The sequence below is a fragment of the Talpa europaea genome (assembly GCF_964194135.1).
Source record: "Talpa europaea genome assembly, chromosome: 12".
NCBI lineage: Eukaryota > Metazoa > Chordata > Mammalia > Eulipotyphla > Talpidae > Talpa > Talpa europaea.
Window position 1 is genome coordinate 37,187,582 of NC_140079.1, and position 24,807 is coordinate 37,212,388.

Below are 24,807 nucleotides of genomic sequence, written 5' to 3' on the forward strand. Positions count from 1 at the left end.
TATCTGCAGCCTCTGCAGCACTAGTTCGATCCCCAGGCCAGCCAGGGATCAACCCACATGGTGCAGCAGACCTCTCCTGACTTCCCACTGCTCCCCTCAGCAGTGTATTTCAGTCAATCTGACCGTTCTGCTCCCCACTCTATCTCTGGTGAGTCCTCTCACCCCACACTTTTGGCCTGTACCTGAGTTCTTGTATGCATAAATAAATAAATCTTTAAAAATAATATTTATATGTGTGGGTATGTGAGTGTTTGCAATCTTAAAAAAAAAGGAGGGAGGCCTTCCTGGTGATGCAAGGGTTAAAGTCTCAGTGCTATCAAGCTATTACCAGCCACTGTGGCATAAATTTGATTCCCAGCTAGGGAGCTACCCCATATGGTGCAGCAGACCTCTCCTGTCTCACTTGCTGCTCCCCTCAGCAGTATATTTCAGTAGATCCCCCTGTTCTGCTCCCCACTCTGTCTCTTGGTGAATACTCTGACCAACCCCCTGCACATCTGGCCTACAACCCAGTTCTTGTATGCATAAATAAATAAAAATAATTTTTTTTAAAAATAAAAAATAAAAAGGACCCAGAAGGCTATTCATGAAGAATATTAGTGTAGTAGTAATTTGTACGTCGTGGTATTATTGCCTTGCTTTTCCTTTACCCAAATTTTAGATATCTACAGTGCACATAAAAATCATCAAAGATTCTTTAGTACAAAAAAAAATCTAGTAATGGGGGGGCTGCAATTGTATGGGGAATATAACAATAAAATTTATAAAAAAAAATAAAATAAAATAAATAAAAAAAAAGCAAAGTGCTGAAAAAATAAGGGCAAAATAAAAACATTTTAAGATAAAAAAAAAAAAATCTAGTGTCTGAGAAATATAAATAGTTCATTAACTCTAAGAATGAAGGTAGTAAGCTCTAATTTTATTAGATAAGAAGGAATCACAGAATTCCAAAGAAATAACTATACTTTCATTCTTTCACTTTACTAAAATATTGCTAACATGGTCTTATGCTAGATTAGCCTTTAGGCTACTTATGTGTTACTTTCAAAAAGCTCCAGAGAATAGAAAAAAAGCATAAATTACCCATAATTGCATCCAAGATTTAAGGTACCTTTGCAATCTAATAGAAAATAAGGCAAATTAAATGGATGCATTTCACATTAACCAGAGTTTGAACTGATTAATAAATTCTATGTCACTTACTATATGTGAAGTAATTGAACACTGGTCCAAAAAAACCATCCTGTGAAGCTTGATCTTTAAGAGGCAATAGCAAGGGCTCTAATTCTTCCAGAGTATAAAGTCCAGGAACCTCACCTACAGAAGAATATGATAACTGTTTTAAATTTTAGCAACATTACAGTAGTTCAAAACACATTTTACATACTTGATGATATTTTTGGTCTCATATTAAATAATCTGCTCTTACTCAATCTTTCAAAAAATGCACAAATGTTTTCACATCTACCTTACTCACAAATCTAAATCTATAGTCTTCATTTGATAAAATTCAAACTCCTAAGCAAGCCATTCGAGACATTTCATAATCAAGCTATCATTTGCCTTTTCTGGTTCTTCCCCCCACATCTCCCCAAGAAATCTAGCCTCAGCTTAATTTGTGTTCCGTAAACATAAACATAGTGAAACACTTACTTTTCCTGTAATAAATGTATACATACATATATATTTACATCTATAGTCTTCCTCTGCCACTTTCCCCAAAATTGCTGTCTATATTCAAGACACTACTTTGCTAACTGCTATGCCCATTAGCCTTTTCTGGGGCTACCCACACACTAAGTCTCTTTGGTATTTCACATACTATGTAAACATTATACTGTTTTTTCACTATTTAGCACCTGTCACAACATTAAATAATGAATGAATTACTTCCCTTTCCTGCCCAATTAGATTCTGAATTCCCAAAGGAAAAATATTTGATCATGTTCAATATTAGCCTTAAGGACATTCTTAGCAAAATATCTGCAACATAAATATTTGATATATAAATGGAAGAATGAATGAATGAATGAATGAATGAACAAACCAATGAGTGAAACTGCACTAGAAATCAGGAGAATTAGTAATGGTCTGCTACTATGTAGATAATGAAAGGTAAATCAAAGTTAATTAAAACTACAAGCTTTTGATAGAAAGCCTGAATCATGTCTTATTCACCACTGTAAATCCAATATTTAGAAATATATCTGATATATAACAGGTGTTTAATATCTGTTAAGCCCATGTGTTTATTGTTTGCAAGAAATTCTAAGATTAACTGAAAATTCCTTTGCTATACATCCAAAGCACTGCCTTCATATAGGCCCTATCAAATCTGACTTCTACTTTCTTTAGGCTCAGCTCCAATATGCAAGACCGCTCCTCATGCCCCAACCTTGTATATATTAAAAAATATACAGCCACAAATCTGTTTTATGTCTTTCTGTAAACTTAAGCCACACTAGGATATTTTTCATTCTTTAAATTTAGCAAAGAGTTCTGTATACATACTATCTACTATAAGGAATAAGAATTTTCAGCAACAAAAACTAACAGAAAGGATACAGACACCTACTGATTTTCTCCCCGGAAGTATTTTTCAAATACATTTTTTTAAGTAAAAATGTTGGCAAATTTTAACTTTACCCAAATCATATCTTGATAATAAACACCAATTTATCTTAAGACAAAAACATTAATTACTGGGGTAATATTTATCTGGCTATATGCTTTCACAAAACAAAACCCAAAATAAAGTATATATCTGATCTACCAGTTTATCTCAGCAAAAATGAACAAGGTCTCCATCTAGTGACAATTTAAGCAGTATGCAAGAATGTGCCCCATAAAAATCAAAAGACATTATCTATAAGAAGGCCGCAAACACTTCAAGTTTTCTCAAGACATCCCACTTTCACTATGCCACTATTTCTCATATCATTAACAGAAATTGATGAATTATTTGTCTAACTCGAATCATGGTCTATACTTCTCATTTGGGCATTCAATGTAAACAGCTCATATCATGAATTAAATGTATTCTTTAACCAGAGCTGTTTACTTCTGAAGAAAAGACCATATTAACCCTAAACCTATCTAGCATGATATAAAACAGGTATTTATTAAAACTCAGTTGAATATGTAACTTTATTATTAGGTCTCCACAATAGAAAAAACCATACAATTTAAAACAGATTCCAACAAGGTGTAGCTCATACTTAAATAATAAAATACCCCTAGTCCAAGTTTAAGCCATCTCACACCTGTCCCACTGTGATTATGAAAGGATTCTAATAAACTTCATAAATGCTTCAAAACAGGAAAAGATATGAGAAATTGCAGATTTATCTATCCCAAGAAACCAACAAAAAGATATGTGGTTCTATGGACAATAGGAGTTTACTATGATTTGAGAAATACAAAAATATACTTGTATTCATATATCCATATTAAGGTCATATCATAAATATTGAATCATTCCATTAAAGACATTTGACCGGGCCTCCCTGGTGGCGCAGCGGTTGAGCGCTGGGTTGCGAAGCTGCCCGCAGCCTCTGAGGCGCCGGTTCGATCCCCGGCTGCTCCCCGGCTGCTTCCCGGCTGCTCCCTGGCCACCGGATGAGGGTCCCACATGGTGCGCAGACCTGTCCTGCCGCCCGCTGCTCCCCTCAGCAGTGTACTTCAGTCCTTCTGCCTGCTCTGCTCCCCGCTCTGGCTCTGGTGAATTCTCTCACCCTCCCTCGCTTCTGACTGTACCCAGTGTATGTATAAACAAAACAAAACAAATAAATAACTAAAAACACATGCCTCTTTTAAATAAAATAAAAATAAAAAAAAAATAAAATAAAAATAAAGACATTTGACCAAATGAACTATTTTTACAAACTATAGTATGTATTTACTTACACCTGGGTCTTTTATTTCTGTATGTAAAATTCCTACAGATAATAGAATTGCTATATTAAAGTGTAGGGCACATTTTTCTAATAAGTCCTGGCTGGTAATTTTCTCAAAGGTTATGTCAAAGAATAATTCCACCAAAAGAGTATAAGAGGGCCAATTTTTCATTCACCAATGTTTGATGTTAATAATCATTTTTATATTATTGAGGAGACTTGGCTTTATAAAATAGGATATCTCAAGTCTCCTTTCCCAAACATACTTAGCCCCATCTTTTCTTAGTATGCCAAAAAAAACATAATTACACAAGATAATTTTATTTGAACAATTTTTATAATATTACTTTTATTTTCTTTGAATAGAAAGCATTCACTTGCCTGAAGACAAAAGGCTATTGATCATCTCCAAAAATGCAGGATGAACAAACTGGTAGTCCTCCAGTAGTAAAACTACCTGTTGTGCTTCAATACCTGCAAGATGCAGCACCTGCAAAATAAGAAAATATATTCTGGTTCCCTTCAAATATTTTGGCACAATTTCTGTATGTCATAATAAGTCACTTCATTTATTCATTCATTCATTTTTATATATACCTATACAGGTCCTAAAAAAATTCCATCCTTTTTTTTCTGTTTCATGCCCATCTACTATTCCATAATGTGGGATACCTGAGAGCTAGAAAATCTAATAGAATTTTTTTTCCTATGTGTATATAAAAATACAAATTTTTTAATAATCATGGGAAAAATTAAAATGAAGGCATGTTATATAGAGAAACTTAAAATCTTTAAAAGCCTTTAGAATAATGTAACTTAAAACCAAATATAGCAAAAGTTGGTGAGTAACTCACATGTTTGAGATCATTTTTGAACTGCTTCAGTTCATATCCTCTGGAAACCTTAGGAGAAAACAGCACCGCTCCATGCATGTGACTGACAAGAGAAGTGATGGTGTGACGACCCACACCACTGCGTCCCGCCAGCAGAAGGGAGCCGCCAGGGAAACTCAGGACTCGGTCTATCCTTGACATGTATTCCAGGACTTCTTGGAAAAGTAAAATGTCTAAATTCTGGTTATCTCGTCCATAATGAATAAGACCCTTTATTAAAAAACACAATATTTCATAATATAAATCAGAGATTATCTAAATGATAATAAATTTTTAGTTCAAAAATCAATAAATTTTACCAGCTTTTGCAAATTAAATCCGTGTTTAAAAACCAGAAGATAACCCCAAAACTCTGAAAAACCTGTACCTAAAAAAAATCTTGTGAATTCTTGCCTTATGCACTACTTTGAAATGATCAAAACCACACAGGTAATTTGGCCTGCAAGAACAATGTGACAGTCTGAGGGAAAAAAGAAGGAACTAGACTTCACATACTTAACAACTTTCAACATTCCCAAACCTTTGATAATATATTTTTCTAAAGATTTATTTATTTATTCATTCATTCATTCATTCAAGCACTGGATATAGTTGGAAGCACGGGAGGGTGAGAGGATTCACCAGAGCCAGAACAGGGAGCAGAACAGACAGAAGGACGAAGTACACTGCTGAGGGGAGCAGTGGGTGGCAGGAGAGGTCTGTGCACCATGTGGGACCCTCACCTGCTGGCTGGGGATCGTGCCGGCACTGCAGAGGCTGCGGGCAGCTTTGCAGCCCAGCGCTCAAGTGCTGTGCCACCAGGGAGACCCCAAACCTTTGATAATAATAAGGAGTTTACAGATCATGAAAAAAATTTTCTTGATATAAAATCCACACTAATTCCAAAGCAAATATTAATTTTTTAAACAATCATATATATTGCTATTTTTTTTATTGCATTGAGTAATTAAACTTGAAAAACAAATCTCTCTAGACATACACCTTCTAAATCATATATATTAAACCAATGTTACCTCAATAAAAAAAAAAAAAAAATCTCTGGGATAGTGCCTGTTTGGTGGATGAGGAAGCATCAACATCAGCTTGTTAGAAATTCAAATTATCTGGGCTAATAAATAAGATTTTTTCAGAATGGAACCTAGGAATCAGCACAATTTCTGGTTTTCCAAGAGATTCTGATGCTCACTGAAGTTTGATACCACTGCTTTAGGATGATTTTCCAATTAACATTAAGCCTCTATAGATACCTTCTTTAAACAGGAGTCTTGACAATTTTACACATATCTGTGTAAGTACATGAACATCTAGTTAGATCTGCTGCAATGGACTAATATCCTAAAAGATAAAATAGCAGCTTTTACTCCATGCCCTCAAAGAGTCTGCAATATTTTTAAATCACTATAAAAATAACCAAATCCTTGGGGCCTCCCTGGTGGCGCAAGAGGTTAAGTGTCAGCACTATGAAGCTATCATCAGCCACCGCAGCACGAGTTCTATCCCTGGCCAGGGAGCTACCCACATGCCGCAGCAGACCTCTCCTGTCTCACCTGCTGCTCCCGTCAGCAGTGTATTTCACTAGATCCACCTGTTCTGCTCCCCACTCTGTCTCTAGTGAATTCTCTCACCCCCTGCACCTCCAGCTTGTACCTCAGTTCTTGTATGCATAAATAAATAAATCTTTAACAAAATAACCAAATCCTAATTCAAATTCTTCATTCATATTATACCTTTTTAATAACATCCTTGAGATCAGCAGAACTAAGTTTTCCAAGTGGTTTTCCGTGTGGAGGCAGTGGTTGTCCTGGGACTGCCCTTGTTCCTGAATGTCGTGCTCCCCATGTAACATAAAAACTACCTGTAGAAATAAAACATATTTTTGTTTTATGTGTTATTTGTAATGGGAATATCAGTAATTACCAAATTATTTTTAAGGTAATTAATCCAAGTAAGGTCATCCCCAGCAAAACAAAGATACTTAAATTACTTCTATTATTTACCATAGGGGATTACCACAGGGGAGTATGAAAAACACCAAACTCTGGAGAAACTCAGATAGTCACTAAGACAAAGATACTATCTAATGTCCAAAGGATATGCCAATTTTTTTGCAAGGAGACACTGAATTTTCAGACTGAGAAACATGGTATCACTTAAGAACCAAGCCTTTTCATACTAAGCCATGAAAACTATAGGCCACAATGACATAAGCCTACTCTCAAAATCCAGTCCACTTGGAACTATTTCCAGGCTTCTCTTAGTATTTCATCTAGTCTTAAGCTATCTTGAACTCATTTCCTCATTCCAAAATGCAAACTGCATCTAGAAAATCAACATCAGGATTCCCTTTGGCTTGTGCAATGGTGACCCTGGTAACAATACCAAGTCTAGAAGTGTTCAACATGTATTATGAGTTATGTGAAATATTTTGAAGCCTAGCTTTCTACTTTAAAAAAAAAAAAGAAATTCATATTGTAGCTTAAAAGATATTTTATTAGAAAATATTTTCATATTATGATCTTTCTTTTTTATGAAAGGCCCTTACACCATGATGATTTTCATATTGCATGCATTACTCAGACCACTTTTCAAAATGCAAATTGGTTATTAAACAGTAACAGCAGCAAATGTGATAAAGCTGTTTGACTTAATGGGGTTATGCTGTGTTTATCATAACAACAGAGAATATGTTAACATGAGTATGTAAGAAGGTCTATGCTATTGACATAATAAGAAAGGAATGACAATGGCCATAACTTTTAAGCAAAAGAGTAATTTTAGTCATTATAATCAAATGTGGATTTTTTTTAATGATCTTTAAGTTTCATACATAGATAGCTATTAAAAAACTTCAGTAGAGGGCCTCCCCGGTAGCGCAGCGGGTTGAGCACCGCACTGTGAAGCTGTCCACAGCCTCCGCAGCGCCGCTTTGATTCCTGGCAGGCTAGGGAGAATCCCACATGGTGAGGTAGACCTCTTGTCTCACCCACTACATTCCTCAGCAGTGACTTTGGTCTGTCTACCTGTTCTGCTCCCCGCTCTGTCTGTGATGAATCCTCTCACCCTCCTGCGACTCTGGCCTGTGCCCCAGCTCTTGTATAAATAAAAATATATCTTAAAAAAAAAAAAAACTTCAGTAGAAAAATCATGAAGGAAATAAAATTTTGAAATGCAAATGTAAAATGGTATGTCCCGATCCCCTTTCTTTCAAGGAAACAATTATTGTCATTACATTTTGTTTGGAACATAATTGTTGAAATCTCAGAAAAAAAGAGTAGTCCCCTTATAGTAAAAGTAACATTATTCAGAATTCTAAATTGTTTGGACATGTGAAATCATATTACTAGTAGGAAAAATAATTTTAAAAGTTCTCATAAAAATTATATATTTACAGGGCCTCCCTGGTGGTGCAAGGGGTTGAGCAGAGCACTGTGAAGCTGTCCGCAGCCTCTGCAGCACAAGTTAGATCCCCTGCCAGGGAGCTACCCACATGGCACGGCAGACCTTTCCTGACTCTCCTGCTGCTCCCCTCAGCAGTGTACTTTAGTCTATCTGCCTGTTCTGTTCCCTGTTCTGTCTCTGGTGAATCCTCTCACCTCCCACACCGCTGGCCTATACCTCAGCTCCTGTAATTGTGAACAAATAAATCTTTTTTAAAAAATTATATATTTACATATATTCTATAACTATATTACCTGCCATATTGTCTAATATATCTGATCCCCAATCTCCTTGAAACACAGATGATAAAATGCTGTCAAATAGATGAAGCTCCTTTGCACCAACAATTTTGTCACGAAATAAGCGCCGTGCTTCATATGCTACAATTTCTAACACATAATCTAGTGGGTGGTTTGAGGATCCTAAAAAAAGAAAGTTTCTTTAATAGTAATAAAACTCAAATGATTTTAAAATGGTCTGTTTCAACATAATAAAAAGAAATAGAGAATAAGAGTCTACATACCATAATTTTGGCATCAGGCCAACAGAAAAAAAGGGGAGAAAAGTTAAAATTCATTTTATTAATGAATTGGCAATTTTTTTGATGCTTTAAAGGTTATACTAAACACTATTATTTCTAGCTGCTCAAAAATACATAAATCCAAAAATCATAATAAACATGATTTGGTAACATTATTATATTATTTTTCATAAAACCAAGTTTTAACAGTGATAGCCACAAATAGTTTGAAAGAAAAAATGTAATATTTTAAATTAAATATTAATATTTAAATGTACTGCCAATATTTCACTTCAATATTAGTATATTTTAATTAGAATTTTTTGAATATCATAATTACAGTATCATTTACTATCTCTTTACAAGTTAATATGCAATCAAAAACATACCCAAACACAAAAACAAAGACACACTGTGACATTCTAAAGAAAGATAAGTGCTTTGAAATCAGGAAAGCAAACTTACCTCCTTCCAAATCGTATCTAAATAAGCCAAGAACCCACTGAGTAAGAATGCAAGGAGTAAAGAAATAGTGACTATAATCATCAACTGTAAATTTGGCTCGCACCTGAAAATCAAAATACAGTAAACCATCAGTCTACTCAAATACATCATCATGCTATGAATTTTCAGTCACCTGATACTCGTAGGAATGCCAATTCTACCAGTAGAGGAAACTGTATTTCAATATAGTTGATTTCCTTTGATAAAACATTATCTAAGAAGAGTTCATAAACTTCAACAGTGGCAAAAAAAATGAAAGATTAAAAACCTCAGTTTAAGGAGAGGAATTCAAAGAATGCAGTTAACCCAAGCTTTATGAAAGCATGGTTGCAATTCCAAGGCACTCAGAAGGTTAGATTTCTAATGGTGGGAACCAGAAGCTACTTTATGTTTAAGAAGTCATTGAACTTTCAACAACTTATTGTGTTAAATATAGTAAATTGAGAATATATAGATATTAAATATATTGAACTGAGACTCTATCTCCTTCTCTCTATGGATGGAGTTACTGCTTATTCTGTACTGAGAACTTCTTGCATCCTAGCTTATCTTTCCTCAGTTGTCCTCCAATACTAGAAGAAGTGTCATTCACAAACACTTCCATAATTTTGACATACTTTACTTAAGAAGACCTTCTTCATCTTTATCCACTTGGTATGTATTCATTTTTCAAAACCCAGATTACATTTACTTCTTCATAACAACTACTGCTTATGACAACATTATTCACTCCCTCTTCTATGCTATCTCTGTGACTTATACATACTGATACTGTTACACTTCTCACACTGTATCATAGTTCATTAGATGACTAGGTCCCTCATTAGACTGTCAAATTCCAGAAACAGAGCTCAGTCACCTCTGCATTCCAAGGACAGCACTGGCAAGAGAAGGTACTCAATAAAAGTCTTTTGCATTTTTAATGTCTATTTTTCAGCTATCTTCTCCATTTTATCATGAAAGGACACTTTAAACATTCCCTCACAGGTAATAGGAAAGAAACATCAAAGATTAATCCCAGGTTTGAAGAATGAAAGAAACTGATAGAAGTCAGGAGAAGGATCTGGTTCTGAAAAGAATGTGAATTCCATTCTAAATATACTAAATTTGGGCTGACAGCAGAATAACCATCAACCCAATTCATTCATTCAATATGTACTGTGTAGTGAAAACTGAGAGAGGATACAAAAGTGAATAAAGCATGTAGATCATTTACCCTGAAAGAGATTATTTTCTAGAAGAAAAGTCTAGTAAACTACAGGAAAGTAAAGCCTGAGTGCTATTAATACAGGTAAGGATTAAAGGAGAGTGATACTAATAGACATGAAATAGCAATATAAATATCACATACATACTTACCTGTTCATACACTTGTACCATAGATCCTGCTAAGAGATAAATTTTTGATGAAGAACTCCAAATAGAATGATTCTTCAGATTTTTATGGAGAACTGGTTCCAAATATGCTCCATAAATCGTCTGTAATTGCTCTCTTTCTGGATAACTACAAAAGGCATATAAGAAGAAAGTTGAAACAAATCAAATTATATCTTAGAATCCTAATGTTAAGTTACAGTTGTGGTTTTCAAACTGTGCTGCTCTGAAACTCGATACATCCAAGGTTTACCCGGGGGCTAGGCCAGGCTCAAGGACTGTTTTACCACTTCAACCAAACTATATCCCTGATCATCTGTAGTCAAATACTGGGTTGGGGGCAGGGCAGAAGACAGTCCTAATAGAGGATTCCAATAAAACTAGAAAATATTGAATAATATAATCTGAATAGTATAATTGTTCAGAAACCCAATGCTCTTTAGAAAAGGCCAAAAGAATTTTCACTTAAGAAACAGCATTTTGAGTTACATATATCCTATATACAGCAGCAATCCTATTCAGAACTATAAAAGTAGAACCAATACAACAAATAAAATCAATCTCCCAGACCAACACTTATTTCAATACACTTTAATTGATGGCTTACAATATTTCTGAAAGAATAAAGTTAACAGATGGATAGCAATTAGCAAAAAAACAAAATTAAGATTTTTGTAAGGCAAATTTTAACAGACAATACAAAAAACCTAAAATTCAAGACTCCCTGTAACAATTATAGACCATGGAAATGAATGCAAGTGTATTAATGTTATCAGTCACAAAAACTCTACTTCATTCAGATTTAAATTCTCCTTTTAATTATCTTCATAACTTGACACACTTTTTGTTTTTTGAAAGCCATAAAACTTATAAATCTAAAATGCACAGGATTCTTGATTTTAGAACAGAGACAATACCAAACAGTTGTTTTATTTCTTAGTAAATTTCTAATACATGAGGCTTTAATTAAAGCTTTTATCAGTCTAAATTATTGCCTATAGTTTGAGAAGGGTGAGAAAAAAAATCAGAGCTTAAGTTCATTCTTTTTATACCCTACATTTTAGAGAAATATCATTAATGGATACCTTTAATAAAATATGAATATATAAAATGTCTCCTCAAAACAATAAAAATGAAAGAAAGTAAAATACATACTCTACAGCACAAAGACGAACAATCGAAGTAAATCTGGTAGTAAGTTTATGTCTTCCCAGTCTTCCTCCAGCTGACATAGAAGCAACAATCTGAATATTTTCTAAACCAACCCATTCCAAATTTTCATCATAAAAGCCTTGATATGTCAATACCTATTTGAAAATAAATATATTTTTAAATGGTTATGTTTCAGATTTTTTTTCTATTTTTTACATCATTGTTCATTTTTAAACAATATTTGCTTCTCTCCACCCCCTCAGGTGTAGACCCCACAGAATTGCCTTCACCAATGCACCCGTGCACCACACCATAGTTCTCTATGCTCCTCCCTCTAAACCCTCTCCCTCCTCCTCCCCTGCAGTATGTCTCTGGTTTATAATTGTCTATTTTTGCTTTGTTGTATTTTGTATTATTATTATTTTTTACACTGATGTCTTATTTGGTTCCCCTATACTCCTGTTATAAGTGAAACTACCCAATATTTTTCTTTTTCCTTCTGACTTATTTCACTGAGCATAATTCCTTCTAGCTCCATCCATGTTGCCACAAATGGCATGAGTTTATCTTTTTTGATTGCTGAATAATATTCCATTGTGTATATATACCACATCTTCCTGATCCAGTCATCTGTTTTTGGGCATTTGGGTTGTTTCCAGGTTTTAACTATTGTAAATAGTGCTGCAATAAACATAGAGGTACAGGTGTTCTTTTGCATCAATGTTTTTGTGTCCTTTGGGTAGATCCCTTGTAGTGGAATTGCTGGGTCATATGGTAGCTCCATTTTTAGCAGACTGAGGAACCTCCAGACAGCTTTCCATAGTGGTTGGACCAGTTTGCATGCCCACAAGCAATGTAGGAGAGTTCCATGATGTATTTTTTTTTTTTTCACAAAATTCAATTGTTTCCAAAAGCAAGTACCATCCTCCATTAAACTCAAGAATTTAAGACTGAAAGGTTTTAAATTCTTACGTTAAGAACAATATTACTCAAGAGTCTATGTTCAATTAATGTTAGCTGAATTATACTTATTTTTAAATATTTTTCTAACAAACATTAAAATCCAGATGATGGTACAAATCCACCAGAAATTATGGAAAAAGTGACAGAAATCAGAAAAAAAATAAGGAAAATATTTTGGCATTTTTCTATAAATAATTTATACTGCAATTAAAGCTAAATTTTAAAGTAATATATATCTACTAAGCTCTAATTTACAATTTAGGGCTTCTCATGTGATGTGAATCACAGAGAAAAAATATTCCATGCTGACTAAGAACACATGGCCTCAGATCTTTACACTGGCAAAGAGGGAGACTCATGGCATAGAGAAGCCAGAAAGGGGCATGACTGAGGCTTTAAAGCTATCAGAAAAATGCATACCTAAAAAATTAAGAAAAACCTCCCATCTCCAGCACAATCCCTAGATTCTGCTTTCCTCCCTATTTTAAGAACACAGGACAGATAATAGGTAAAAAGGCTGTTTTTACTCTTCTTGTGATTTATCAGCTAATGTAAAACTAGTTTCTAAATGGAGAAAGATCAAAGAAAGTAGCCCTGGAAGACTGAGGCTATAGAAAAAGGACCCTAAAGAGGAAAAGCCGATTTTCCAGCTACACAAAAAGTTAATGAAGTTAAATTCTTTCCAATTTTATTAAAACACTCCAATGATAAGACTCACCTGTTGCAGGAAGGCCACCAAAGTGCTGGTCCCCCACTTATCCAGCTTAGGTAGGTTGATATCTTTTAAGTACAAAACAAGTCGTTCACAATCTTTTGGTCTGTACACGCGACCTGTATTAGTGCTGATTACCATGCAAGTCTGGTTCAGCTTTTGCAGAAGATGCCTGGATGTAGTCTGTGCACTGCAGTGAACTGTAGCAATCTGAGTAGACCGGAGTTGGGAAAAGGCATACCTGAGCAGCATCCTGTAAAGACGTATGATACTTAACTTTCATAATGCAACCAATAAAATACCTTTATATCAATATGAAATTTCTATTTTACAAATATTTCCATTTCTAAATTATGTATGATGATATTTAAGGGCACAGTAGTAAACATGGATATGGTTTCCTTGGTTAAATTTCTAGTAAGGTACCTTTCTAACTTTCTAGACTGGTAAAAAAGCTATGCTTTGAGGTATCACTGGGACACTTTCAGAAAAAAACAACAACGCTCAGAGTTAGTTAGTTAGTTAGTTAGTTAGTTAGTTAGCAGAAATAATTTAGTTGGTAAAAGATACCAATTCTGTTTCTGTACAGTTGAAATAAACAGGTGAAGGTATTAAGATCTCTAATTTAAAAAAAAATTACTATGTATAGTATTTTTAAATTACTACTTGAAATGTCAAACTAATAATGAATGACTCCTTTAAGAAACTACATTCAATAAGTCCTAAAAGTAGGATGAATTCCACTGAATTAAAAGGCATTTTGAAATTGCTAACATCAAAATTCATTTTTATAACTAAGCAAATAGTAATTTGTGGATATAGCTAAGGCACTTCTGTTTTTGTTGTGATTGTATGCACAGATTATTATTAAGTGTATCTCCTCAGATTGCTATCTTTCCATTTGAAAACACATAACCTGACAGATAAAAGGATATAGTCCTCTCTATAGTCATACTATTTTTATAAGTAGTAACAATGCAAAGAGTTCTCCATGGAAACATAAATGTTGCTTTAACCAAAGAAAGGTAATAAAAGCTGGTAACATGTTTTTAAAGGACAGGAGAGAATAAATCCACAATGGGCACCTCAGTCAATATTTTCTTGCTCTTACCCTTTGCCACATCCTTCTGGTCCTACAAGAATAAATGGCTGTTTAGTATGAGAACTTAACCAAGGTTTGACATAATCTAGACCTCGCTGCATGTCAGGAGTCTGAATGACAGGAAGAGTTTGTCCATTACTAAAATCATCAGCAGTCAGGTTTTCTGGCTTCTTCAGCATATAAGATGCTAACCGTCCTTTACTCAAGTCATAGTAAGTGTCCATTGGCTTGTGAGAGTCTGGAGGAGATTCCCGTGCCCAGTTAAAAACCTGAAGAAGAAAAGGTTGTATCAGGTTTTCACATATTCCAGAGTAGGTGAAATTTTAATTATAAAGTAAATGTCCCACAGTGAGTCATTTATACTCAAAAAAAAGGTTCACATACACTAAGCCTACTAAGTAGCCTTTATACAAAAGTAAAACTTTGTCTCAAGTACTGTTCTCCAAATGATCATTTGAAACAAATAAATGTCACCCAGGTTGCACATATAACAAGATATAAATATATTCAACTATTAAATGCACTCCCACGAAAATTATATTACAAATTACACAATGTAGGACTCCTAATCCCTTCATGTTCACCATAGTCTGGTATAACCCATTCCAATGTTGTCACCACTGCTCTCAATCTTTTACTCCTCTTCTAACATTGAAAACTGTTATTTGTGCATATAGACAACAGAGAGTTGGTCCCTCATGTAAATTTGAAACACCTTTCTTCTGAAATTTAGCAAAAGAATGCCTGCTCAAAAGTAGCATATAATATGGCATCAAGTGGTTAATGAAGAGAATATTGCAGAAGAGACAACAGAATGGCAAAGGAAAGGGAAACAGAGTAGAGAAAACAAAAAATGATGGCATAAAAGAAACAAAATAGTCAAAGCTCTCCTTAGAAAGAGAATGGCAGTATCACATTCCCAGATTTCAAACTATGCTACAAAGCCACAATAATTAAAATAGTACGGTACAAGAACAAAAACAGACACACATAATAATGGAATTTAATAGAAAACCCAGAAATAAACACACATATTTATAGATAACTAATCTTTGACAAAGGAGCAAAGAATAGGTAATGGAATTAGGACAGTGTGTTCAATAAATGGTGCTGGGAAAACTGGACTGCTACATGCAAAAAATGAAGCTAGACTACTACCTCAAACCATGCACAAAAATCAATTCAAAATGGATAAAAGAATTGAATCGAACATAAGCCCTGAAGCCATAAAGTATATAGAAGAAAATACAGGCAAAACACTACATAACATACATCTCAGCAACATCTTTAAAGACACATCCCCAAAAGCAAAGAAAGTGAAGGAAAAGATAAACAACTGGGATCACATCAAACTGTACAGCAAAAGAGACACTAACCAAAACAAAGAGACACCCTACTCATTGGGAAAAGTTTTTGCATACATACAACTGATAAAGACCTGATCACAAAGATCTACAAAGAGCTCATATAATTCAACAAAAACAAAGTAAACAACCCAGTCAAAAAATGGGTTAAAAAGACACTTCTCCTAAGAGGAATGCAAATGGCCAACAGGTATATGAAACAATGTTCAATATCACTTATAATCAGGGAAATGCAAATCAAAACCACAATAAGATACCACCTTACACCAGTGAAAATGGCACACATTTAAAAAACAGGCAACAACAAATGTTGTCAGGGATGTGGAGAAAAAGGAACTCTCCTACACAGCTGGTGGGAGTGCAAACTATGGAAAGCTATGTGGAGGTTCCTCAAACTACTAAAAATGGAGCTACCATATGACCCATCAATTCTACTCTGAGGAATCTACTCAAAGGACACAAAAGCATTAATTCAAAAGGATACCTGCACTTTACAATAGGTAAGATATGGAAACAATCCAAATGCCCAAAAATAGATAACTGGATCAAGAAGATATGGTATGTATATATATACTGGAATACTAGTCAGCAATCAAAAAAAGATAAACTCCATTCACAGCAACATGGATGGAGCTAGAAAGGATTATGCTCAGTGAAATAAGCCAAGCCAGACAGAAAAATAAAAGTATCTGATGGTTTCACTTATAGGAGGAATATAGGGGAACCAAATAAGAGATTGGGAAAAAAAATCAATAATATTAAATTAAATTTAAAAAAACAAAATTAGCACGCAATGATAAGTCAGAGACATTACGTGAGGGAGGGGAGGAAAAGGGTCAAAACAGGGGCAAGAAGAGCATGAGTGACTATAGTGATGTTTCATGGGTAAACTGGTAGTGGGAATTTTATGGGGAATACACCTAAAAAGAGAAAGCATACAAACAAAAATGAACAATGACTTAAAATATATATATATATATATATATATGAAGAAAAAAATGGAAGAAGGGCAGGAACAGAACGTTGGTCCCAACCAAGAGGAATTCATGTTCAATTATTTTAACATAGGCAAATAGAAAGAAATCCCTTAATATGTAAAATTCAGCTTTTTAAACAACTTGACTAGAACACACCTTTATTTTTTTTAAAAATATGTATAATTATTAATCTATCTTAGCATTCCTTATTATTAAAACTATTCTGGTTAAACAAATGATTACAAAAAATTATCCTAAATCAAAAATTAATTTAAAAATTACAATATTCAAACGGCAAAGATTCAAAAATGTCTAACAGGAAAGATATAGTCCAAATTGTAGACTAGTAAAACAAGATTTTATAAAATTTTAATATAAATTATCATAAACTATTTCAAAGGAGAGAATAAGTATATAAATAAATGTGTTTATATAGAAATCTATAAATATATTTTCTCTATTGAATACTTAATTTCAAAATTTATAAGTTCTAATTATAAGTCACTATATTTTGGCAGTTAAGACAAAATGAAAATTAAAGAAAAATGTTGACCAAATTTAGGTGTTAAAGATGTATTACCTCTTTAGTGAATTCCAGACGTGATTTCATATTCAGATTCCCACCAAGTCCCCTTGTGAGATTAATAATAAACTGATCATGATCTTTGCAACAATGTAGATGAGATAAACCATTCATCACAGTTCCAACCAAACTGGTTTCTACCACATAGTCATTCTGTTGATTAAAATCCATGATAAAGACAAACGTAATATCAACCATTTAACTCAGACCAATGCATATTGTTGTTCACATATATTTTCAAAGATTATCTTTAAAATTATCCTTTTATTCAAGTTGTAGAATAGATTTCATTTAATTTATACATGTAAACTATGAAAACCAAAGACAATCATAAAAACACAATTATATATTTCTGGCTGTAAATGCCTCAGTCCTCACATGGATACATGGTTTGTTTATCTCCTAAACCTAAGCAGGCTTACATGAAAAAAGACTTGAAACTTTCTCTCTAAGCAGAATTTTAAAATGAAACTTTGAATAGAGGTATTGCAGATAATTTTGATCTGTAGGAATCTGGGGCCCCTGTGTAACTCCTGGGGAATTAGGCGAGGAGTGTTCTCCTTTGTATAAGAATTTACTGAGACTATATTATGGATAAGGATGTACATGTGGTTGTGAGTATTTTTTAAAAAGGTGAATTAACCAGAGTACTTGTTTTCAAGAAACTCAAGTCTAGGGCCTCCCTGGTGGCTCAAGGGGTTAAGATGCAACCTATGAAGCTGTCCAACCTCTTCAGCACAAATTTGATCCCACGCCAGCCAGGGAGCAACCCACATGGCACGGCAGATCTCTTCTGACTCACCTGCTGCTCCCCTCAGCAATGTACTTCGGGCAATCTGCCTGTTCTGCTCTCCACTCTCTCTGGTGAATCCTCTCACCTCCCACCCCCCCACGCCTCTGGCCTGTACCCCAGTTCTTGTATACATAAATTTAAAAAAAAAAAAAAAAACTCAAGTCTAGTAGAACAGATGGGTTACAAGTTGTGGTAAGAACTTACAGAGCAACAGAGCAGTGTTGTGAGAAAGGGTAACTCAAAGCAAGGACTCAAGGCCTCTTTGGAAAAGGCAACAATTCAGCTAACATCTGAAGGATGTCATATGCTGAGAGTAGTGCACATGCAAAGGTAAGCCATTCAAGGAAAAGAAAGTAAAAGAGTGGCTGAGTAAGCAAACAAGTGTTTAAGTCAGAGAGACAGGCAAGCGTCAAACTGCAGATTTGTATGAAGCAGGCAAGCGTCAAACTGCAGACTTGTATGAGGCAGGTAAGCGTCAAACTGCAGACTTGTATATGCCATGGTAAGAAATAAAAATTTTATTTTCACTGCCTTTAAAGTGTTTCTAATTAAAATAATCCAATTTTCATTGGTTTACCAAAAAAAATCACTCTACCTGCAAAATAAAATACTTAGAAAAACATAGAGAAATGGGAGGAAGAGCAGGTAAAGGCAGGAGATAGGTAGAAATGCAGCTGTTTAGGTCATGCAAAAGGTTCTAGGGCTTTAAAGGTAAGGTAAAGAAAACCCACAGATTATCTTCTAGATTGATTTGTTACCTTAATACAAGAAAGTAAAGCTCTAAATTATAAGTAAAATTTATCATTTGACTAGAGCAGTCATAATGGTTATATGTCTCAGAATATGGTGAGCAAAATACAGGAAAAAAAGGAACAAATACTCAACACATAAAAAAATTATAACTCAAAGTAGAATCAGTTTATTTCTAACTGAATCTCTGGTATCCAATTAATGGATGACAATTTTATCTGGTCATCATTTCAAAAATCACAGACTTCTATATATCAATATACTCCATTTAGTGTTATAGATGTCATTCTAACATTAACAGCATGCACGCAGATGACTTCAAGCTATTCTCATTGGAGATAATTATTAGGCTCTGTATGTTTTAATAAAAAACTAACATATTTACTAAAATGGTGTGGCAATGTAGGCATCAGGCAATTAATTGAGCATCTATGTCCTTATTCACTTATTACTCTGTCTGTGACTACCATACTAGGCTCTGGGGATACAACCAGGAATAAGACAAGCATGATCCTTGCTCTCAAGGTGCTTACAGTTGAAAGACGTATTACTGCAGAAGCACAAGCTCAATCAGACTGAAAGCTGGCAGTTCTTTCCCTGAGACCTTCAGAGAACCTATCTCATTTGTACCATTTCATCACAAATTCCTAGTTCTCCATCTTTCAAAAATTCAGGACAGAAAGATTGAGAAAATTAAAGTGAGATATACATTTCTATACATGTCTTGCTCAAGTTGAAAGTATTGACTCTAAAGCAAGTTCAGATTAACAATCAGATACTTTAAAAAAAATTCACTGGTATTTGTACATTTTTTATGTGTACCTCTTTCACAAAATGCATAAAAGAGAAGCCAACAAAACTGAAAAAATCAAGTTAAAATATCTGAAAACCCTCAATTATCTCACTTATATGCTAAACTTTTATTCATGCTTCAAGTTCAAAATTAGGTGTGACCTCACTCATATTTCTTCTAAAAGACAGAAATACACTCTTTATCTGTTGCATTGTGATTTTCTTCTTACATGTTGTTTTCTTCCATCAGACAAACTCTTCTCAATGAAAGGGATTGTGTATATTTTGATATATGTTAAATATTCAATAAATTGTTGTTTAAAAAGAAATCTTTCCAACAATATTGCAAGTAACTTAACATCCTTTTTCAACTTTAGTATTAACTTGATATTGTTTTTAGCATAATATATGCAGGCATTTAGTGACATAGTAAAAGATGACAGCAGGTGGTTTTGTTAATAAAAATTATAAAGTCACTCCAATATTTAAAATTGTAGATAAGCAATGCAAAGAACTGTGTATAGGAGAACTAGAGTGTCTTTACACAAATAACAAGTTATGCTCTGAAACCTAGCAGGACAGCAATGAAGACAGCTGCCTCTCACTTCACCCCATTTTACAGCAAAGCTCCACTAAAAGGTTATATGGAGACATATACATTAACAACATGTAAGCACTATTCTCAATCATTATACCTCCTGACAAAATGATTAGCTGTGAAAACTTATGCTTAACTTACCTGCTTTAGAACCCACTGTAAAGCTTTTTCAAAATAATCTCCAATCCAGTTTTCAAGATTATGTCTGTATTTAGATGGCTGATTCCTCAACCAAGATTTTATCAGAGAGTTAATATCTGTCTCTTCATCACTAAAACAGATTAACACAAACACATTAGAAATTAGTAGCAAAAAATTGCAAATTTATTTTCAAATTAAATTGCTGCTCCTTGTACTACACATGTATTTTATCTGCTAATAAACTACAGTTGACTTTACTTTTGTATATGTATGTGTACATATTAATTTCTTTTACATCTATATATACTTCATTTTCTACAAATCTAATAAATCCCATATATATTATTATAAAAATGAATGAAATAATTACATCTCTACAGGTTAGCAAAATAGTGGTCTAAACCCTTCCTACTCAAAATATAATGTGCCTACTAGAAGTATAGAACCCCAAGTCCCCACTCTATCCACCAACACACCATAAAAATATTTTTATTTTAATAAGATCCTTGGGGAATCAAATGCATATTAGAGCTTAAGAAACACTGCATCTTAATGCAATCTTTAAAAATATATATTTCTTTTTTTCTATCCCATAAGAAATTAGCTACCTAAATTCCATGGCACTATTAAAACTCGAAGATCCTCTGAAAGTAAAATATAATTGTTTTAGTAAAACAATTATGAGTAATATTTGATGATTGAAATTAAATATTGATAAACTATTCATAATTATAGAAAATATTCTAGTAAATTACCTGAGGAAGATCATTCCCATTCTAGATATTGTAGCTGGTGAGGCACAACTTAAATCATGAGTTTCAAATACAAAGTTAACATTTGGACCAAACTGAATTCTTTCTCCACTGGGCATAGTGAGTAGTCGATTATCATCCAGAACAGAATTCAGAGATTCTATCCATTCAGGGTCAATATCACCATCACATATTATCCATGAGGTGACATCTATTCAAACCAAAAACAATGGAGATGGCATGAAAATACATGCAGTGATAACAATTTAAAAATAAGGAATAAAATAATCACCTCTTAAGAGGTGAGTTCCATAAGTAGTATAATAAAGAAGCTGAAATTAAAAAACAAGAAGTCATGTGAAAATTTTCATATGAAGCTGTACTACAAATGTGCTGGAGAACCAAGGGCAATCCTGGCTGAGCTGACAAATGACTCATTTCCACACAAAGAAATAATGTTTTCTGTATCTGCTATCATGCAGACTTGGTGACCTCAATATAAGAAAAGAAGCTTCGTAAGACCCAGATATTTCTATCCCAATAACATTGTGAGATATTCTTCAGACCTTTCCAATGATGACATAAAAATGTATGAATGCTTGCTACATGTATCTTTCGAAAATACTGGAAACCCACTTTTTACTGCCCTACTAAGAGTTCTGTAATAAATAAATAGGTGACTTCAAATGGGAAAAGTGGTAAACAAGTTGAACACGAGTCTTTTTAGACACAAGTCATTCTTATCCATCCTTCCTAAGAGCATTTCCAAATTGCACTTGAACCTTTGAAAGAGTTTAAAGAGGAATATACCATCAATAAAAGCATGAGAAATAAACATAGATAATATCTGGTCTTTCTTTTTTTTTTTTTTTTTTGGTGTGCTATTAATCACTACATTGAAAATTAAGAGACTGCATTGAACAATCTCTCCCAATGTCTTAGGAGAGTTACAAACACTTCACTCACTAGGCTAAAAAATATAATTATTAATGATATAAATTGGGGGCCTCCCTGGTGGTGCAGGGGTTAAAGACTCAGCACTATCAAGATATCACCAGCCACTGAAGCATAAGTTAGATCCCTGGCCAGGGAGATATCCCAAATGGCACAGCAGACCTCTCCTGTCTCTCCCGCTGCTCCCCTCAGCAGTGTATTTCATTAGATCAGCCTGTTCTGCTCCCCACTCTGTCTCTGGCGAATTCTCTCACACCCTGCACCTCTAGCCTACATCCCAGTTCTTACATGCATAAATAAGTAAATATTATAAATCTTTTAAAAAAAAAACTGTCATCTTGCTTACTTATGAGGCATTATGATGTCAATTCAGCAAAGATTTTATATTTATTCAGCAAATCAACAAAGATTTTATATATATATTCAGCCAATTAATCCAGTTGTGAATTACAATTCACCTAGATTACTATGAGTTTCTATAATAATAAAAAGCTGCTATGGAGCATAGATCAAAATAGTAGCACATCTTGGGCCTCTTCAAAGTAAAATACCAATGTACATCATTAGGCAGTTTACAGTCATGTATAAGACTTGATAAGAACATCATTTCAAACAAGTTCTATCATCCTCTAAAAATCATTAAATAAAACAATGAATCACCCAGCAGAGACCAACCTTGCGGTTCTCGAACTACTTGGCGAGCACTATTTGTCAAAACACCATCAGACCATTCCCTTGTGTCCATGTCAATATGGCCTAGTAGTTGATGTCTAGGCATAGCTTTGGGATTCATAGTATATTGTTTCACCACTTTGCCAATTTTACAAAGTGCCGCCCTTAACATTCTCCAAAGAGTTGACTTCCCAGCACCACTTGGACCAACAATAACAACTCCCATCCTCTGGCATAGCTGTTCATGCAGTTCTAAAGCCTTTTTGATCTAGCAGAAAAAAACAATAACAACACATAAACACACACATGGTTTACAGTGTTCAATCATACATTCATTCTCTCATTCTATAACAGTTGCTCTATTCCAAACATATAAATTAAACTTTGGTTTCTTTAGTAAAACATAAAGCTTTAAGTAAAAGGATACTTAAATAAATCTTAACAGATTTAGAATGTGTCCTTTAGGGCCTCCCTGGTGGCGCAGACAGTTGAGCACCACACTGTGAAGCTCTCTGCAGCATAGGTTCGATCCCTGGCCGGCTGGCGAGGGTCCCACATGGTGCGCAGACCTCTCCTGCCAAGCCCGCTACTCCCCTCAGCAGTGTATTTCGTCATTCTGCCCGTTCTGTTCCCCACTCTGTCTCCGGTGATTCCGCTCACCCTCCCACGCATCTGACCTGTACCCCGGTTCTTGTATAAAAATAAAAAAATATTAAAAAAAAAAAAAAGAATGTGTCCTTTAATCTACCCAAAGGACACAAAAATACTAACTCAAAAGGAAACATGCATTCCCATGTTCATTGCAGCACTATTTACAATAGCAAAAAGATGGAAACAACCTAAATGCCCAAAAACAAATTAACTAGATCAAGATGTGGCATTATACACAATGGACTACTACTCAGCAATAAAAAAGATTAACATGCCATTCACAGCAACATGGATCAAACTTAAAGGAATTATGCTCAGTGAAGTAAGACAGAAGGAAAAAGAAAAATATCAGATGGTTTCACTTATAGGAAGAACACAGGGAAACCATTCAAGGGATAAGGGAGAAAAAAAAGGCAAAACTAGCATACAAGGGCCTTCCCAGTGGCACAGTGGGTTGAGCACAGCGCTGTGAAACTGTCTGCAGCCTCTGCAGCATGGGTTCGATTCCCAGCCAGCCAGGGAGAAACCCACCTGGCCCAGACCTCTCCTGCCTCGGCCACTCCTCCCCTCAGCAGTGTATTTCAGTCAATCCGCCTGTTCTGCTCCCCACTCTGTCTCTGGTAAATTCTCTCATCCTTCTATGCTTCTGGCCTGTACCCCAGTTCTTGTATAAATAAAAATAAATCTTTTTTAAAAAAACTAGCTAACAAAGTATAAATCAGAGATATTCATCAGGGGAAGGGGAGGAATCAAAATGGGAGGGAAGCGCAGAAGAGTCCTGGTGATGGTTCACGGGTGTCTTGGTGGTGGGAATTTTATAGGTAAAACACATGAGAGGAGAAATCAAACATTTTACAAAAATGAACAATGTAAAAATATATAAATAAAAATGAAAAAAATAGAATGTGAATTTCAAATCCTGTATTTCTTTAGAAGAAACAATAAGGATGCTTTCCAAATATTTGAAAATATACCATACTCATTATTTTCTTTACTCATTCATTCAAATATAATGTATTCATTACTTTACTCATTTTTTCATTCATTTATATACTGTCTGTCTCTAAAATAAATCCTGAATGAAAAGTATTCATTTTGAATATGTGTTTGTGCTACATAAAAAGACTTACTAAAAAGGACTTCTCCTAAGAATCTGTCAAAGTGAAACTAAATCACACATAATCAGTTATCAAAAATATCAATTAAAAAATAATGGGTGTATTATG

The 24,807-nt window shown here is 34.4% G+C and overlaps 1 protein-coding gene across 2 annotated transcripts in view; it reads right to left on the bottom strand.

The window, feature by feature from the left end:
* Positions 1-24,807, bottom strand: part of DYNC2H1 (dynein cytoplasmic 2 heavy chain 1) — a gene marked incomplete at its 3' end in the record, with an annotated part of 284,138 nt that overhangs the window by 186,914 nt on the left and 72,417 nt on the right. For both annotated transcript variants that reach the window (XM_084249306.1, XM_084249305.1), the window contains exons 38-51: positions 22,934-23,198; positions 21,308-21,515; positions 20,553-20,682; positions 17,476-17,631; positions 14,564-14,823; positions 13,459-13,705; positions 11,781-11,932; positions 10,611-10,755; positions 9,213-9,315; positions 8,482-8,649; positions 6,517-6,644; positions 4,751-4,999; positions 4,278-4,386; positions 1,204-1,317 (exon numbers count right to left, since the gene is read on the bottom strand). In XM_084249306.1, coding sequence (XP_084105432.1) covers positions 1,204-1,317; positions 4,278-4,386; positions 4,751-4,999; positions 6,517-6,644; positions 8,482-8,649; positions 9,213-9,315; positions 10,611-10,755; positions 11,781-11,932; positions 13,459-13,705; positions 14,564-14,823; positions 17,476-17,631; positions 20,553-20,682; positions 21,308-21,515; positions 22,934-23,198 — 2,434 coding nt within the window. The remainder of the gene's footprint in view (positions 1-1,203; positions 1,318-4,277; positions 4,387-4,750; positions 5,000-6,516; positions 6,645-8,481; positions 8,650-9,212; positions 9,316-10,610; positions 10,756-11,780; positions 11,933-13,458; positions 13,706-14,563; positions 14,824-17,475; positions 17,632-20,552; positions 20,683-21,307; positions 21,516-22,933; positions 23,199-24,807) is intronic.